This window comes from Narcine bancroftii, chromosome 5 (genome assembly GCF_036971445.1).
Source record: "Narcine bancroftii isolate sNarBan1 chromosome 5, sNarBan1.hap1, whole genome shotgun sequence".
In the NCBI taxonomy this organism is placed as follows: Eukaryota; Metazoa; Chordata; class Chondrichthyes; order Torpediniformes; family Narcinidae; genus Narcine; species Narcine bancroftii.
Genome location: NC_091473.1, coordinates 94,211,275 through 94,230,714, shown reverse-complemented (window position 1 = coordinate 94,230,714; position 19,440 = coordinate 94,211,275). Strand labels below are relative to the sequence as shown.

Sequence of the window (19,440 nt, the reverse complement as noted above, 5' to 3'; positions counted from 1 at the left end):
CACGCACACATGCAAAACTGCTCACTCGCCACACCCCATGCTCCGAAAGGCAGCCACTAGCTATTACTTGCCACAACCATTGGGGAGCAGCAACTTGGACCCCGAGGTGGTCCTAGTGTTCACCACACTAACAGAGGACATCCCCATGGACTCGGGCACTCAATGATGGACATCGCTGTCAATGGGAAAGTAATAAAATGCCTGTTTTATAGTGGTCGGACTGAGAGCTTTGTGCATCCGAATGTGATCCATATGCTGAAACTCAAAGTGTACCCAACGAACTTCATGATCGCTTTCATGGCCCAGAACTACCCCATCATGGCACTAGGGTGCTGCTCAGTGAATTTGAAAGTGGTGGTGGTGGGGGGGACATGCCCATGCTCTGTGCCCCAGTTATCCTGGGTCTTGACTTCCAGTGTCACCACCACAGCCTCACCCTTTACCTTCAGTGGCCCACTCCCCGCACTCACCATCCACAGCACAAAGTCCAGCAACTGCCCCAGTTCACCTGCAGGCTCTGCACCCTACAGGTACCCCCTCCATCCCTCTTCAACTACCTAACCCCAGAGTCACGCGATGGAGTAGTGGCCGGACGGTGAACTCCAGCCCTCTCCAGAAAAGTCGGGAAAAACAAGAGAAAACACAAAGGCACAGAAATAAAAGTTACAGAAAAGTGAGTATAAAGGTGGAAAGAAGATGGCGACAAAAAAAGAAAAGTCGAAAGCAACGGTAAGAAGAGAGGAAGAGAAGACAAAGGAGGAAAAAGGTGAAGGCCTTACCTGTCCGAAGAGGCCCGCTGCGGAGAGAGAAACCCGCTCCCTCAGGTCGGTAAATAATGGACTACAAAAATGGCTCGCAGAGCCGAGCAAAAGTGCGCAACCGCGCATGCGCGAAACTTCGCGCATGCGCGATGCGAATGAAAAAAAACACACCGACGGGAGGGGGGACCAGCTGGGGAGTCGATCTCCACAGCCGGCAACGACAGCTGCAGAACACCTGCAGCAAGAAGAGACCACAGAAGACAATAGAAACAAGAAAGAAGAGGAGGAAAGGGCAACAAAGAAACAACAGATGGCCAACCCAGAGGAAGAAGAAGAGGAAGAGTATGGTGAAATAGAAGAAGAAAAGAAAGGCAAGGTAAAGGATATACTTGCTCTTATTAGAGGATACATGGAATCATTTAAAGAATGGCAAACACAGGAATTTAAGGATTTAAGAAAAAGAATAAACAACACAGAAGAGAAAATAAATAAAATGGAGATGACCTTAACAGAAATGGGAAAGAAAATGGACAAGATGGAAGAGCGGGCAGTAGCAGCAGAAATGGAGGTAGAAGACTTAAAAAAGAAATTGGAGAAATCTAATAAAAAAACTAAAGAGACACAAGAACTACTAGCTCAAAAAATAGATACAATGGAAAACCATAACAGAAGAAATAACATAAAGATAGTGGGCCTTAAGGAAGATGAAGAAGGCAAGAATATGAGGGAGTTTATAAAAGAGTGGATCCCTAAGACCCTAGGATGTCCAGAACTACAGCAAGAATTGGAAATAGAAAGGGCACATAGAGTATTGGCCTCTAAACCACAACCACAACAAAAACCAAGATCTATTGTAGTAAAATTCCTAAGATATACTACAAGAGAAAAGGTACTGGAGAAGACAATGGAAAAAGTAAGAGAGGGCAACAAACCACTGGAGTATAAAGGGCAAAAAATCTTCATTTATCCAGATATAAGTTTTGAACTCCTAAAGAAGAGAAAAGAGTTCAATACAGCAAAGGCGATTTTATGGAAGAAAGGGTATAAATTTATACTAAAGCATCCAGCGGTATTGAAAATATTTATTCCAGGACAACAAAACAGACTATTCTCGGATCCAGAAGAAGCACGAAAATTTGCAGAACAATTACAAAAATAGACTGAGGGAGGAAGACGGGTAATGAGAGTTAAAATGATCACAATTGATATGTATGTGGGTAAAGACAAAAATAGACTGAGGGATGAAGACGGGTAATGAGAGTAAAAATGATCACGATTGATATGTATGCGGGTAAAGAGGTATAAGAGTGAATAGAGACAAGGAGCATACGTGAATGTATCTGTACTTAGAGGAAAATATAGATAGTATAGACAAGAATTAATAAGGGAAGGTAATGGAATAGAGAGAATAAGGAGGGAATTAAAAGAGTGACCTTTGTGACATATGAAAAGTGAAATCTTTTCTGGGGAGGCGGGGTGGGGGGAAATAGCGGTCACTGCAAAATCAGTTGACGCTTGCGAGTGAATTCGCAAATCCAAATGGAGAGGGGAGATGTGGTTGTCCGACAAGGGATAAAGGACAACTCAGGAGGTGAATGGGAGATTGGGGATAAATAAGATAGAAATAGGAGAATAAGGAAAATGTTGGATGTTGTAGGAATGTTGTCTTATAAAGAGTTGAAAATAAGAAAACAGAAATGGAAAAGGAGGAAAGGTAATGATGGAAAAACGGAAAGAGAAGATAAACAAAATATAAAAGGGCTACGCTGAACTATATGTCTTTAAATATTAATGGAATACATAACCAAATTAAAAGGAATAAACTACCAAATTTAAATGAATAAATGTATTCCATTAGAAAAAATAACATATTGGTTAAGAAATAATATTGAAATATTCGAACAAGTATAGGAGCCTTACATTAAATACAATAGCGAAAACCTACCGGGGACAAACATTACCTAAGTTGATGGAAGGAGAAGGAAAGAAAAGAATGGACTCAGTAGAATTTCTGGTGTAATTTTGTTGAATGACAACATTGTCTGACTGGCTTAATGCAACCTAGATTGTATACCTAAAATGGATGAGAGGGGGGGGTGGGGGTGTGGTTTGGGAGGAAAGGGGGGGGGAGAAAAAGTCACTGTATATGTGTGAAAAAGAAATTGTGTATATCATGGCTAATGTGATTTATGGTGTGAAAAATAAAAAAATTTAAAAAAAAAAAAAAAAAAAAAAACTACCTAACCCCAGACTGTAAGCCCATAGCTGCCAAGAGCAGGTGTTAATGTGCGGTCAACAGACCTTTATCAAGGCAGAGGTGAGACAGTTTCTGGTGAAAGGAATTATAGAGCCCAGCACCAGCCCCTGGAGATCCAAGGTCCTTGCCTTAAAAGGGGCAGCAAACTGAGGATGGTCATCGACTATAGCCATACCATCAACTGGTACACCCAGATGGACACCTACCCACTGCCCCACATCGCCGACATGGTCAACGGGATAGCCCATTACAGGGTTTTCTCCACAATTGATCTGAAGTTGGCCTACCATGAGCTCCCCATTCATGCCTTAGATAAACCTTATATCAGCTTTGAGGCAGATGGGTGCCTCTACCAGTTCTGCCGGGTCCCATTTGGTGTCACAAATGGAGTGTCCGTGTTTCAGTAGGAGATGGACCACATGGTAGTCTGGCACAACCTAAGAGTGACCTTCCTGTACCTGGACAATGTCACCATCTGTGCCCCCAACCAGCAGGACCATGATGCCAACTTGGAGAGATTACTTTGGATGGCTGAGGAGCTCAATCTCACTTACAACAGGGAGAAGTGCATATTCAGTACCACCCACCTCGCCATCCTGGGGTGCATCATGGAACATAGTTTCATCGCCCCTATCCCACACACTCAAGGCCCTCCGTAGGTGCCTAGGGCACTTCTCTTACTACTCCCAGAGGGTCCCCCACTTCTCAGACAAGGTCCAACCAGTGGCCCAAACCATCACATTTTCCCTCCTCGCTGAGGCGCAAGCGGCCTTCACTCACATCAGATAGGACATCGCCAATGCCACGATGCATGCTGTGGATGAGACCACCCCATTCCAGGTGAAGTGTGATGCCTCTGACGTTGCCCTCACTCTCCCATTCATGGAATATCTCTAGCCACCTGGAGACAATGGATGAGAGGAGGATTCTTTTCCATTTATTCATTCCTCAAGATATGGGCATGGTTGGTGCAGCCAGTCTTCATAGACAGTCCTCATTTCCCCTTTTGCTGAACCATTTCAAAGGAGAATTAACGATATCACTATGGGTCTGGAGCCACATAGGCCAAACCAGTTATGGATATCTTATTTCATCCCATGTGTGATAGTACAGATCTATCACCAATGTACATAGTGTATATAGTTACTGTATCTAGACTGTGCTTACAGCAATTGGCTGAGAGCTAAGCCACGCTATTATCTGGGCCTTAAAGGGTTGTGTCCCTAGCCAGATCGGATCATTCCGGACTGGTCGGCCACCTGCGAAGAGCTCCTGTCTTTTGCTAATAAAAGCCTTGGTTTGGATCAACGTCTTTGATTCTTTCGACGAGCTCTACACCATGAAAGTCAGTTAAGTTTTTATGACATCCAAAAAACTTTCCTGTGGAAGACAGTGGAGACATATCTGTCATCTGAGAGTGCCTCCAGAGAATCAATCAATGTTTGACTGCTCTCAGAAGTTGGTATCCATCTGATGTCTACTGATTGATGACATGTTGACTGTGAGCCTAACTGGATCCATTACAAACTCAATCCTATTGCAGACTGAAGGATGCATCATCTCTCCCAGCTTCTTCTCTAACTTTATCACCAGACTGCTGCATGTCACCTCCAAACTCTTGCCACTGTTTGGAACTAATCAACAAGGCAAATTGGAAGCTGTTCAATCTTTGTTGACCCAGTCCAGATTCAAGGTCACCCCAATCTTAGACATCATGCTGTAGCAGGTTAATGACACATTTGGAGATTGAGTCATCAATAATTCAGTGAACTGAAGAATTGAAAACTTAGATCTCCAACAACTGCACAATACCATTCCCCCTCACAATAATGGTCCTCAATGAGACCGTAGAAAACATGGATCACTTTCCATATGTCCGAGACCATCTCCCAGCAAAGCCTAGCATTGTTAATGACTTAATTACTGCCTTCCATATATCACACAGCCTTTGGCCATTTGAGGAAAAGAACTTCAGAATATCAAAACTTCAAACCCAGTACATAGTTCTCGTTCAGCCAGGAGCTGTAATTCCTGTCCTGTTGTACACTTCAGATACTATGGTTACCAAAGCAGGCATCTCAAAACACTGGAGACCAAGTGAACAGATCAGCATTCTCTCCCACCAAAGTTTCTGCAGCATTGTGGATTGAATTACTCTACCAGTTTCAATGGGCATCACTTGCATGCACAAAACCAGAGTCCTAAAATAAGCACTGTATTCCTAGCTCTATCAGAAATGGAAAGGAAAAAACATTTTGTCTATGCCTCAATGATGTTCTCAAAATCTCCTAAAAGAAATAAAACATCCACATTGGCTTGTGATCAATCAAAATGGCAAGAAAGCATCTGGGAAGGCACTAAGAACCTTGAGTGTTGGATTGGAACCCTACAAAGCCTAGCAGGAATGCCAGAAGGAGCACATCTCCTATACTATATTCCCTGACAACAATCTCTTGTTCCACTTATGACACAATCTACAGATTGTTCACTGGTCTCATCCGCCACCTCAGAACCCATAGAATTGGAATGGAAGCAAGTCTCTCCATCCTGAGGATCCACCAAAGAAGAAAAGGAAGAAAAATGCAGACCTATCACAAAGTTTTCAAAAGTAAACTTTAATGCTTGTCCAGAGACTCCTCTGCCCCACATTCAGTACTTACTTATTTTTAAATCAGGTTACTTTACCATACTAAATTCAAGGCTAAAATGATTTTTAAAAATTGCTGGAGTATATTTGTTAGTTAAAAACAGCATAAAAGGTAAGACCATTACTGGAGGAAAAGAGGTTAATTACAGCCAAGGTTAATTCCATTTGAAAGATAAATATTAACTGAAGGCTCCAAATGCAGAATCTGAGCCAAGTATGGATCCGGTAGCAACTGATTATTAAATCTGTCTGGGGAAGAATAAAAGGATAAAACAGAATAATATAAGCAATGTAACCTACATTTTGCTGCAAGTCTGGAACTTACCAGAGTCCAGCTGATTCCCGGATCTGATTTAATTCTATATTTCACTTCAAAATTTGATCTTGCTGTTGATTTTTTCCAGTAAATAATCATCTTTGATGCTGAATTGTTTATAAATTCAACTTTTATGATTTTCGGAGTGTCAGGGATAACTATTGGAACAGAAAAGAGTGTGACAAATTAGCATTAAAATTAGGTTAATAACTCCCCCAATATTCTCCCCTCTGTAAAATGTGGTATTGGGGAATTTCCCTTTGATCAGTGACCATTACTTCAGTGGGAGATCTGAAATCCATCTGTACAGTGATTTATGCTTTTTAGTCCTACCGGCAAATTTTAGAGGCTTCTGATCTAGCAGATCTGTACTGGATGTGTTTGCAACTTTTTACCCATATCTCTGTCATTTTTGTTTATGATTGAGTCAGGTCCAAAACTGTTTAGGCTAGATACACCTAGATGATACCATTGATATGCTGTAAGGGTACCACTTCAAATAAATGTTTATTTAAAGCACAACCTGCCTGCTGAACAGTAGGCCGAACTTGAATCCTTGTTTCCGAGTTGATCTACTGACTGTCATAAGGCGAATTGTGTAGCACCTGAAGTACAACATTATCACCTGACATCAATTTCCCCTGATGATGGCATATTTGAGATGAATGGGGGCTTGAGCCCCATTGGATCATCATGAATGCCTTTATACAAGATCAGAACTTTATGTATCTGGGTCCCAAACTAAAATTCACTTCTTTTCTTGTACTTGTGTCAACAGGGATGAACACTGTTTTTAAGCCCCTTGGTTTGTTTGGTATTGTGATTCACTAACACAAAATCCAATCTTGCCCACAGCCCACAAAGCATCAGAAATTATATTGTGGATTCATCAGGACACTGTACATTTCTAAGCATGTGACCCAGTAACATTATTTAAATGTATGTCTACTGAACTAGAATAATGTAAGCCCTGAAATACATTTGTTAGTGTATGAATTATAATACTGTACCTATGTCAGCGAGCTCAAAAGTTAAATCCTTGGATGTTGCATTTCCTAATGCATTTGAAGCTTGAACCCAAACCTTGTATTTGAAAACTTCTTTAAGATACTGTCCTAGGACAGTGACAATGTTGGTTTTAGATTCTGCTGAAAATCTCTGTTCCTCACCCGTTGTCATACTGTAATACAAGATAATATAGATCTCATGCAATGTAAAAAGTATGTAATCTCTTATATGAAAATAAAGGGTTACAGGTGTTCTTAAAATTATCGTAAAAATAATTCACAAATATAAAAGACCCATAACATAAAATAAAATTTTCTTTTCATTCTGCACCATCATGCTACATTACTATCAATTTAAAATTAAGTTTGTGGTGATATGTTTCCAGCTGGCACCAAAGAAGGCACAAGCCTGATTTTAAAATTTGTTAGCTGTTGATATGTAATACTTGCATTTCAGAACAGAGTATTTCTCAGTCCTTTACAATCAAATTGAGGGTATGATCACTATTGAAATGCAAGAAACATAGCAATTAATTAGAACTCAAGTTTCCAAGCACAGAAGTAGGATAATGATCAGATAATCTGTTTGAGTGATAGTATTTGAGGAATAAATGTTTCTCAACACATGGGGGGGGGGGGGGGGGGGAACACTTTTTTTTATCTTCAGATTACATTTTAGTTTGGTTTACCCTCTTGTGAAAGAGTTCTAAAGCCATTTCAGATCGGGCCTCCGCCTGGAGACCGGCTACGGGGCGGATTCGAAATCTTGAACATACCATTTCAGACTGCAGCCCAAAAAGGCTGATCCAGCGTCCCTTTCAAAGGCTTCGTAGAGCCCTCCGCATCCTTGTGGAGGTGGGCCGACTGGTGCTGTAGCACCACCCATCATCAATACGTGCTCTATGGTTCCCAGAACAGTTTCAGCTGCGTGGGGGATTATGGGTAGGGAAGACGGCCATTGCTCTGCCACGTTTTGAGCTGCAGAGAGCGGCACCGAGGCCGAAGCGGCCCGGTGTTTCTGTCCCAGACCACACCAGCCTCCCCCGATGGTCCCCACTGGCCCGCTGGTCCCCGCTGTCCCGATTGCCCCTGTTTTGGAGGGAGAGGGGTGAGAGGGGAGATGTTTCGTGGGTTGATGGCGTAATCACCCTGTCCCCAAACAGCCGCCTAGCGCAGCTGCCAATTCAGATCGATCAGCGGAGGGCTGCGCTGCGGAGATGATCCCTCTTGGAGAGGGGTTGGATTATGTGGCTCAGAGACCGCCTCTGCACATTCAGACAGGTACGTCTTAATGCATTTTGGCGGATTTTTTCCGCCTTTACATCCCGAGTTTTTGCCTATCTGAAATGCCCTTCTGGTTAACAAGACACAATTTCCAGCAGCATACTACTCCATCAGAACTATGCCAAAGTGTGCACTATAGGACTTACAATCACTGGAATGTGTTTCTTACAAACAATTAAGGTTGTCACTACATGTACATCAAGGTACTTGTCAAAAGAGAGACCATGCCTCTTCCATGGCCCCCAGGCAACTTGCTCAGCAGGAAGGGAGAGAGGTAGCTGAACACAAGCCTTGCTCCAAGTAATTGGCAGAAGAAATGAAATCCCTCACAGAGGGGCCAGAATTCCCTTTAATAATGCATCTCATGTAACATTCTCCTGCTTAGATTTACACATAATAACCTGAGTCCTAATTTCATAACTACTTTCTCTACTTGGACACTTCTTGTTGCTTCCTCTTTTCATACAATTTATTCTGTTCTCTAGTAAATATTCAGAACACTTTGTTCAGGGTATGCATTGACCATTGCATTAGTATCCGAGAAAGGATGAGGAAATAATCAAGAAAATGAACTGCAGGCAGTAATCCCAAAAGAGTGCACAGTTTAGAGTGCTGATGCTGTGATTGTAGTTAAAACACAGGAGAGCTGGAGGAAGGTGGTGATACCACCACTACACTGGCCACACTCCTACCGGCCTACTCCAGATGGTAACTGCAGGTAGGCAACCTGGGAAGCTGGCCCCACCTGCCAGCTGTCAATCACCAGCCCATATAAAAACTTGAGCCAGCCCCTTCCTAAATTAGTCGGGTACGTCGAATCAGAGACTACAGAGACGTGGTGTTCAACTTTAAGCTGATTAAAGCCTATAGTACAGTCTTCTCGAGTTTTGTGTTTGTTTGCTGCACCACAGTGCATCACAATTTAATCAGCTTAAAATTTTGAGAACCATGGAGAGATTCCTCACCCTTGAGAGACTGGACATAGACCCTCAGCACCCAGATGTTCCAGCATATTTTGAGATCTGGAAGCATATGATCAAGGCGATCATCCACTCTCAAGTGGATGTCATTAATATGAACCAGAAGCTCATGGTCCTACACACCAAGCTGGGCCCCCTTGCTTTTCAGGCCATCAGAGACTGCACAGACTTTGAGCCTGCAATGGCCACCCTGGAAGGTATGTACTGGCCCCCGACAAATATACTCTACGCCTGGTACCTGTTCAGCATCAGAGTACAGTAGCCAGGTGAGACGGCCAACGCTTACCTAAGGGCTCTGTGAGAGCTAGCATGCCTGTGCACTATTGAAGTTGGTGTGACTGTTGGGGAAGTGGAGCAACTTGTTCAAGATACATGTGTGCAAGGGCTGCGGTCGAGGGCAACTCCACAGAGGCTGATGGAGGAGAATAAATCTTCCCTTGCCAGGATCATGGAAGTGGTCCGCTCCCTAGAACTGGCAGCTCACCATGTGGAGGTCTTCGATGCTCGCCTCCCCCACTTACTGGTCTGGCCGACACAACAACAGCAGTCACTGAAGGGACCCACAAGGAAGAAACGATTACTGCTGCTGCACCAGCCGCCATTGTAAGTACTATGGGTCCCAGTGTGGGCCAGACAGGTGCTCTCGAAAGAGCTGTCCCATGAGGAACCCGCACTGCTCCCAATGTGGGAAGAAAGGCCATTTTGCTAAAGTGTGCCTCTCCAAACCCACTGGGAGTTCTGTGGCCCTCCATGACCAGCTGGGAGTGTTTCCCAACCCTCTGGCCCCCTTCATGTGAGTGCTGGGCAATACCATAATCCTGCCCGTTGCTTCCACCTACACTGACATCACTTCCGGCTTAACCGCTGAACCACGCTACTGCCATTGCATTAGTATCCGAGAAAGGATGAGGAAATAATCAAGAAAATGAACTGCAGGCAGTAATCACCACAGGCACTGCCATCTTTCGCCACCCAACCCCCAAACTTTTGCCAGAAACAATAATGTCGCTTCTGGTCGTGCTGCCGGGCTGAGCTGACACCGTGTGCATCCCCTGTGGCTGCCATCATGGGCCAGCCAACCACCAGCCGCACCAGTTCGAGCTGCATCGGCACGCCGACCAGACATTGTAGTCAACATGTGCACGCACAGAAACATGCATTCGTCGCACCCCAGGCTCCTAAGTCCACCCACTGGCTGCTGCTCACTACAACCGTCAATGGGGAGTGACTCAGACCTCAAGGCAGTCCTAGCATCCACCATGCAGATGGAGGACATTTCCCATGGACTCGGGCACTCAATGATGGACATCGTTGTCAATGGGAAGGTAACAAAATACTGATTGATAGCAGCAGTTACTGAGAGCTTTGTGCACCTGAATGTGGTCTGGAGTACCCAGCAAACTTCCCCATCGCTTTTGCGTCCCAGCACCACTCGATCACAGCACAGGGGTGCTGCTCAATTAACTTGACTGTGGGGGTAGGAGACACACCAAGGGTTCAGGCTACTGGTTATGTCCAAGTTCTGAGCCCTGGTTATCCTGGGACTAGAATTCCAGTGTCACCTCCACAGCCTCACTCTTACATTCAGTTGTCCACTCCCCCCACTCACCATCCACAACACAAAGTCCAGCGACAGTTCCAAATCCACCTGCAGACTCTCCACCCTTCAGGTATCCCCGCCATCCCTTTTCAATTACCTAAGGGTGGACTGAAAACCAATAGTGGCCAAAAGCAGGTGCTACTGTGCAGCCGATAGGGCCTTTATCAAGGCTGAGGTGAAACAGAGAGTTATAGAACCCTTCAACGGCCCCTGGAGAGCCCAGGTCCTTGTCGTAAAAGGGGGCAGCAAACTGAGGATGGTCATCGATTATAACCAAACCATCAACCTGTACACCCAGGTAGATGCCTACACACTACTCTGCATCACTGCCATGGTCAATGAGATAGCCCATTACTGGGTCTTCTCCACCTGAAGTCGGCCTACCAGCAGCTCCCCATCCACGCCCGGGATAAATCTTATACCACTTTTGAGGCAGACGGACGCCTCTACCAGTTCTGTTGGGTACCGTTTGGGGTCACAAATGGAGTCTCCCTTTTTCAGCATGAGATGGACCGCATGGTAGAGCAGCACAATCTAAAAGTGACCTTACCGTACCTGGACAATGTCACCATCTGTGGCCGTGACCAGCAGGACCATTATGTCAATTTGGAGAGATTTCTCCAGACAGCAGAGTCGTTAACCCTCACTTACAATAGGGAGAAGTATGTGTTCAGTACCATCCATCTCACTAGCCTGGGGTGCATCATGGAACATGGTGCCATCAGTTCTGACTCCAATCACATGTGCCCCCTAATAGAACTGCTCCTCCCCCACATGCTCAAGGCCTTCTGTAGTTGCCTAGGGCTCTTCTCTTACTACTCACAGTGGGTCCCCCGCTTCTCAGACAAGGTCCGCCCACTGGCCAAAGCCACCACCTTTCCTCTCCCCGCAGAGGCAAAAACAGCCTTTCCCTGCATCAGACAGGACATCGCCAATGCCACGATGCAGGCCATGGATGAGACCACCCCATTCCAGGTGGAGTGTGATGCCTCTAACGTTGCCCTCGTTGCCATCCTCAATCAAGGAGGCAGACCCATGGCCTTTTTCCCCAGGACCTTTCATGGTTCAGAGCTTGGACACTCTGCCATCCAAAAGGAAGCCCAGGTGATCATGGAAACAGTCTGCCCCTGGTGCCACTACCTTGCTGGCAGAAGGTTCACCCTCCTCACAGATCAGTGCACAGTGGCTTTCATGTTCAGCAATACCCAGTGAGACAAGATCGAAAACAACAAGATCTTGCGCTGGAGAGTCGAGCTGGCCACATTCAGCTACAACCTCCAGTACAGACTGGGGAAGTTCAATGATTCTCCTGATGCCCTGTCCCGGACCTGCACCAGTGCGCAGTCCAAACAACAGTAGGTGCTACACAACACCCTTTGCCACCCTGGTGTCACGTGCCTGCATCACTTAATTAAGTCCTAGAACCTCCCCTTCACCATCCAAGAACTCTGGACCATGACTGAGTCCTGCAGGGTCTGTGTGGAGTGCAAACCACGCTTCTTCCACTCACCACAGACTCATGTGGTGAAAGCCACTCGGCCTTTCGAGTGACTCAGTTTTGACTTCGAGGGACAACTGCCTTCCATGAAATAGAACATCTATTTCATCGCGGTCATAGACAAATACTCCCATTTACCCTTCTCCATCCCTTGCCCCGACACCTCCACCACCTCTGTTATCAAGGCGCTGGCACAGATCTTCACCATGTTTGGATACCCGACATTAATCCACAGCGACTAGGGGTACGGCTTCATGAGTGAGGAGCTACACCAGTACCTGACAGAGTGAGACATTGTGACTAGTCACATGGTTGGCTACAACCCCAGGGGCAACAGGCAGGTTGAACTTGAAAACGGGGTAATCTGGAAGGTGGTCCTCCTGGCCCTGAGGATGAAAGGATGGTCCACCAACAATTGGCAAGAGGCTGCACAGCTTCTAATTAGACCCCTCACAAACACCTTTTCTCCTTTCCTAGGAAATGGGTGACTAGCGTCTCCATGCCTGCGTGGCTGACGTCTCCAGAACTAGTACTCTTCCGTAAGCACATGAGGACAACACCTACCTGCTGCCTCTCCACAGGACACCACTCCCCCCACAGACCCGCCCTGTACCTACATACCCACTCCATCAGGCATCATTCTGCTTGCGCCACCGGCCGCCGTGACCACTCCGGACATGTCTGACCATCAAGCGGCCCACCCCCACAAATCATTGACAAGGAGCCTGCCCTGCGAAGGTCCCAGTGATAAAGGTGACCTCTGGACCACTGGAATTTGTAAATACCCTAGAAGACCCCCCCACCCCCCGGGACTGGCAGATTTTGCAGATGATTGGATGTTATTTCAAGTAATAAGATAACTCACTTTTAGTTCCATTTTTAAGGTATTACACAGAAATATAAAAACAAAATTCCTGATGTGAGTTTAAAGAGACCATTGGGAAATAGTGTCTGATGAGTGTAAAGGGATTAGGGGAAACAGTGTTCTGGTGAGTGTAATGAGGGGGGGGGGCGCGTGGCAAGATAGCATAGGGTGAAGACATGGGAACTCATCTCTCCTCAACTGGATAGTTTAAAACCCGAATTTAATGACTTGATAAACATCTGAAAATTACAAGGAAAAATTGTTTATGACTTGAGAATGAAAATGATGAGAAGAGGGAAAGTTCAACAATCAAAAGAATTGCATTTTAAAGTACTTGAAAAAAGTGAAGACTCTGGGCCTACCGACGATTTGAAGCCTCAAGATCAATTTCAAATGGATCTGAAGCCTCAGCGCAGTTCTCCAGCCAGGTTGAATGTTGCAGTGGCGTCCTCCGTGCATGCAGCGACGCAAGATGGTGCCACCGCAACCTCCCTGGCATCGCTCCAGGAGTTGCATGGTGGCACTGCATTGAGCGCCTCTGGTAGCGTGGCCTAGTGCTGGGGGGGGGGTGTCAGGGGACGTGATGTTGAGCACACTAGCGCGCCACTGACGCTGTGTGCTGAAGTGACATCTCTGGAAATTCATTCTCGCGCTACCGCTGATGCCGGGATGCATGCTGCAGCACGCATGTGCGAGTCTCTCAAGTGAGCCAAGGCTGTGGGGGGACCCATTCACTGTCGGGCTGATGATGTCGACTCGACGTGGAGAGGTATCCAGACCCACAGTCAGGTCACTAGGGAAGCCAACCTACTACAAGAAGAAGTGGAAGAAGGATTAGATAATTATTTGGAGGAAGAAGATAACAAACTTTTAATGGCTGCTGCTAAAGTGGAAGGTACACCTAGAACTTTAAAATGACCTTCACCATATAAATTCACTACGCCTGGTCCTGATATGATGATTATGTTGGAAACGATAACTAAGCAAAATTAAAGTATGATGAATTATATGACGTCCCAGATTTCAGAATGTTGATGAACAATTTGCTGATATTAGACTCAGAATAACTGATATGTCTGGGGAAATTGCTTCAATGAAGTTGGACATTAATAAATGTTTGACAACTGTTGATGTGGTTGAAGACAGAATGCTATGTTTCTGATTTAAATTAAAAATTGAAAAATCTTTACAATATTTAAACATGGTGGATCAGGTCAAGAAAAAATAGGCACATGTCCAGTGAGACATGTGAAACCAAGTGAATCTAATGAGGACCACAGAGGATGTAGGGGTTCATTTGAGGGAAATCAGGATGGCAAAGAGGGTGTATGAAATAGCTCTGAATAATAGGGTTAGGAAGAATCCTAAGACATTTAAAGGCAAAACAGTAACTTGGAAGATAATAGGGCCCTGTAAAGATTAATATGGTCATCTATGTAAATCCACAGATGGGCAAGGCTCTAAATAAATCTTTTAATCTGTATTTACCCTGAAGAAAGGCATGGTGACTAAGGAACTTGGGGAATCGAAAAGTGATGTCTTAAAGAGAGTCCACATTACAGAAGTGAAGTCTTAAAATGCATAAAAGAGGATAAATTTTCCATTGCATAATGAAATGCATCCCAGTGTGGGAAGCTAGGGAAGAAGTTGTATGAGTGGTGACTGAGATACTTGGCATCGTTATGAGACAGAGGTGAGATGCCAGAAAACTGGAGTGTGGTTAATATTGTGCCTTTATTTAAGAAAGACATTTTGATTTTTTTCTAATATTTGGAGAAAATTTCTGTTTTTTTCCCTCTTTTCTGGGTGACAATTAACAAGCTGATAACTTGGAGACAATGTGGGAAAGGAGTTGGGTGAGATAAGGGAGATGGCAGAAATATAGTGCTGAATGCTGTCAGATTCCATATGAAAACTAATGTAGGGGATTTGCAAAGATGCTCCAAATTTTATTCCATGCCCCATTTTTTATTCTGTAATCATTAACTACATTACCTAACAAAAATCCACCCATTGTGAAATTTTCAGTTTTCTTAATCTCAAGTTGTTATTGGTGGAGGGAGTTTCAATGCCCTTTCTGCACCAAACTTCTCAACATCATCTCCATGGAGTGGGAGCAGGTCAGCAGGACTAGCAAAATAGTGGTTGGCACAAACTAGAAGGGCTGAATGGCCTGTTTTCTGTGCTGTAGTGTTTTATGGTTCTATGGTAATGTTGTTTTTCTTGTCCACACACTACGTCAGATATTTGTACCTAAATAATGATCATGCCATAAAATGGAGCTTGCCTCAGCCATTCCCTGTGAGAATCTATCCACTGATCATTTTCAGTAAAAATGATGGTTTTTTTAAAACCTTAATCATAAAAGTTCACCAAATATTTGGAGAGTTCCAGCTTCTGCTTTGAAAGCCTGTAGTTGAGGTTAATTACCAGAGGAACTCATGGTTTAACACTTGATTTGTTATTATTGAAATCAGAACTTAAGTAAAAATTCACATGTGATGACAGTTTGGTTTTGTGGCTAGAATTATCCTGCCACAGATGACACTTTAAGAGAAACAATTAAGTGCTAGAAAGATTTAAAATGCATCTATAAAATGAGAAAACATCGCTTCACATTACCAAATCAAATGACCCCCGTTCAGAATGCTATGACTACAAAAAGGTCTCTGTGAGATGCCGGCACAGCATCTCTAACCACAATGCATATTTCTACAGAACAGCACCATAAGTGCCAGTAATGGTGGGTGGGGGGGGGGGGGGGGTGGGGGGGGGAGGGAAACAACTTATGATTGGTATTTGGAGGTGCAAGAGACTGTAGATGCTGAAAAATCTGGAGCAAAATTCAGTCTGCTGGAGGAACTCAGAGGGTCAGTGGGAGAAAGAAATGTTGACATTGCAGACCCTTCATCAAGTCCCCTCTTGTGCAATCACATTTTCCAATGAAATGACCGGAACAAAGATGCAGCATGGCCTAAGAGGTGATTGTATAGTTCTAGTGAGACCTCCTTGCTCTTAAATTCCTCACCTCAGCTTTAAAATGCTTTAAGGGGGTCTTGCTTGCTCAAGGTTAAAAAATACATTTTGAGCATGTTTTTAAGCTTCCCAGTCCAATCCATCCTGATCCTGAACACATTACAATCCCGCCATCCTTGCACCTCAAGCCTGCACCATTCAGTAAGATCATGGCTGATCTCCTTGGTTATCAACTTTGTCTCCAAATAGAGGCTCTCTTTTTACCACCCTTTGAGGAAGAGAGTTCTAAAGATCCATGAATACCTGATAAACAAATTTCCACATCTCATTCCCAAGTGAGCAGCACCTTCTTTTTAAATGATAATGCCTAGTTCCAGATTCTTTCAGAATAGGAAAATCCTCACTTCATTCATTGTCAAATCCCCCGGATCTTTGATATTTCATTGATGTTCCCTCTCACTTACCTAAACACCTGCAGATACAAGCCTAGACTATCTACCCTTTCTTCAGAAGGTAATCTGCAATTTCAGGTATTAATTTAATAAACCTTCCAGCATCTGCAGGGCTTTTTAAATTTACAACTGCTTTGATGTGTCACATTTTTCAATGCTTTCTGGAAACCTAAGTACCATACATCCACTATTTTTCAGGACAGGTTCATTGTTCAAGGAAATCAAATGTATTAATATTCCTTGACACTTGGCTTGGTGCCAGATTTTGAATGAAGAGCCTATTCACTGCTTTGGACAAATTTACCTCATTTATAAAAAGTTTCCATTGAGCTAGGTTGGGAAAGATAGCCCAAGAGACTGGCAGGAGTAAAACACGGAAGTCTGCAGACATCATGATTGACATAAAAGCATAATGTTGGAGAAACTCAGCAGGTCAAATAGTGTACTTTATATAGCAAAGATAAAGATACATAGCCAACATTTAGGGTTTAGGCCTTTGGCAAGGTATGAGCAAAATATAGGCAGGCACCCTATGGGCAGGGGGCAACAGGGTGGGGAGGAGCACACCAGCAAATGGGGAGGGAGGGGGATGAGCGTAATTGGAGAGGGAAGGGTGTGGAGAGCTGGAGGAAATAAGATAGAGGGATGAGAGGGAGAGGGAGAATGAGGAGTAGGCTTAGCAGAAACCAGAGAAGTTGATGTTTATTCCATCCGGTTGGAGAATGCCCAGACGGAAAATTAGGCATTGCTTCTCCAATTTACAGGCAGTCTTGTTTGTGCCCCCTCTTCAAATAGCTACTGAAGATTCAGTGAAGAATGGTGGGTTCCAGATATAGATGGCATCCCAGTAACATTTAGCAAACTCATTTAGATCACATTTAGTAACTTATGAAACTGCATCAGTGACACCCAAATTCTCAGCTGCAAAATGTGTATCTGCCCACTCACCTTTGGACATGGAGAGCGTATTGAGTCGATAGAAATGTCTGGTTCCCTACGTTCCATGTACATTGCATGTTGTTATGTTTCCATATGCACTTCAAATCGCTTGGCTGGTCCGGTGGATCTAGCCACATAAATCACAGCTTTGTTAACATCTTTGCATCATTTGAGATCTGGCATCATGCCCCAAGTCACTGCTTCAGTGTCAGTAACTATATAATATAAATGAAGCAGAGAGGGTTCTTAGGTCTTTTGAACTGATATTTTTTTTGATAATAATTAAGGAATTTACTTCAGCATTGACATGATTTTCAACAAATGTCAGAATCAGAAGTTCCTGCACAAAACACAACTAATTGTTACTTTAAGTGATTCTGCAATAAAAACAAGCTGAATACAATTGCCAATATTTAAATCATAAACTACAGAGCTTAATTTTACATATAAAGTAGTGATAGATTTTTTTAAACAGCTCTTAAAAAACCAAGATTATATAATCAAGATCCTATGTTTGGTGATACATCAAAATGAGAGAGCAATATCTAACATGACAAATCCAATTGAAAGGGGATGGCAGACAAATTAAAACCATCATTTTTTTTACTGTCCCACTGAAATTACACCACCATATTTGTTGGAATCTTTAATTGAGTGGTTCAGAACCTGCCTGAATTAATCTGGACCCATATGAAATTGGGCAATGGGCCAAGTTTGAGGCTTGATTGCTCCAGTCAGTTGAATGACACAAAGAACTAAAGGCAAGTAAATTACTTATTTAGTAACAGCAAAAAAAAAATTCCAGCAATTCACTCTTGGGCTCCTGAAGTAAAAAGTGGACAGGTGCTGCCCTAGACTCAATGATTATTCTCCTTCAAGATCTGTTGCTGGATACCAGCGCAGACTAAAACTGCAGTGAAACACCCATCCAAAGTGCCAGCTTTCCAGCAGCATTGAAATGTGGCCCACTTCTTAGACCAGCTTTTTCACTGATGGGAAAGTGATACATTTCACACTGCCTTCCCAAGGCGTTCCTGGAGCTATAAAGTACCACTGGTGATGAACTTACTGCCCTGTTCTCACACTCTATTAGAATAGCTTTCATATTAGGTCTTTACCTGGGCTTCCTTAATTAAAAAAAAAATTTTTTTAGAGACACATCATGGTAACTGGCCCCTTCCAGCCCATGAACCTGTGCCGCACAAAGACACCCATGCAACCAATAAATCTACTAACCTCGTATTGTCTTTGGAACATGGGAGGAAACCTGAGCACCCAGAGAAATCCACTCAGATCACAGAGAGAATGGTCAAACTCCTTACAGATAGTGCCAGATTCAAACCTGGATCACTGGTGCTGCCATAGTGTTGCATTAACTGCTTCACGAATCGTGCTGCCACCTAACTTAGCATCCACCTAATTTAAGAGATGAACCTCTCCTTACTGCACTAACTATAAAGTAAAAATGGTTATGGACCACCAAAAGACCCTGTCTGCACTGTTGCACTATTTATTCTACTGAATGTTTAAAAAAATGCATTTTATTATCTATTTCTGTACTGAGATACTTTAATGTATTTTACTGCAGTTGTTTTTTTTTTGCAAAAGTATCTGGGTGCAGCAAATAGGAATTTTGGTGCATATGTATATTGTACTTATCTGTATAGCAATTAACATTATTACAATAATTATTATCATAATCATTTTACGGTCTTAAGACTTAAATGGCCAATCCATACTTCTCATCATAAAGGAAAAGATATTTATGAAAACAAATGATTGAAACACATACTTACAACCAGATTGAAGGATCGTTGTATACACTGACATGTCGATTCCATCATGGCATTCAACATGG

General features: G+C 43.7%; 1 protein-coding gene across 5 annotated transcripts in view; it reads right to left on the bottom strand.

Moving 5' to 3' along the window:
• Positions 1 to 19,440, bottom strand: part of LOC138762747 (interleukin-12 receptor subunit beta-2-like) — a 107,351-nt gene that overhangs the window by 73,889 nt on the left and 14,022 nt on the right. For 3 of the 5 annotated variants that reach the window (XM_069936321.1, XM_069936325.1, XM_069936324.1), the window contains exons 3-6: positions 19,379 to 19,440; positions 17,592 to 17,709; positions 6,992 to 7,161; positions 5,991 to 6,139 (exon numbers count right to left, since the gene is read on the bottom strand). The exon at positions 19,379 to 19,440 is cut by the window's right edge and continues 232 nt beyond it. In XM_069936321.1, the coding sequence (XP_069792422.1) occupies positions 5,991 to 6,139; positions 6,992 to 7,161; positions 17,592 to 17,709; positions 19,379 to 19,440 (499 nt within the window). Of the gene's footprint in view, positions 1 to 5,990; positions 6,140 to 6,991; positions 7,162 to 13,577; positions 14,003 to 17,591; positions 17,710 to 19,378 lie in introns of those variants that run through there. The other 2 variants (XM_069936322.1, XM_069936323.1) reach the window with 2 other exon arrangements.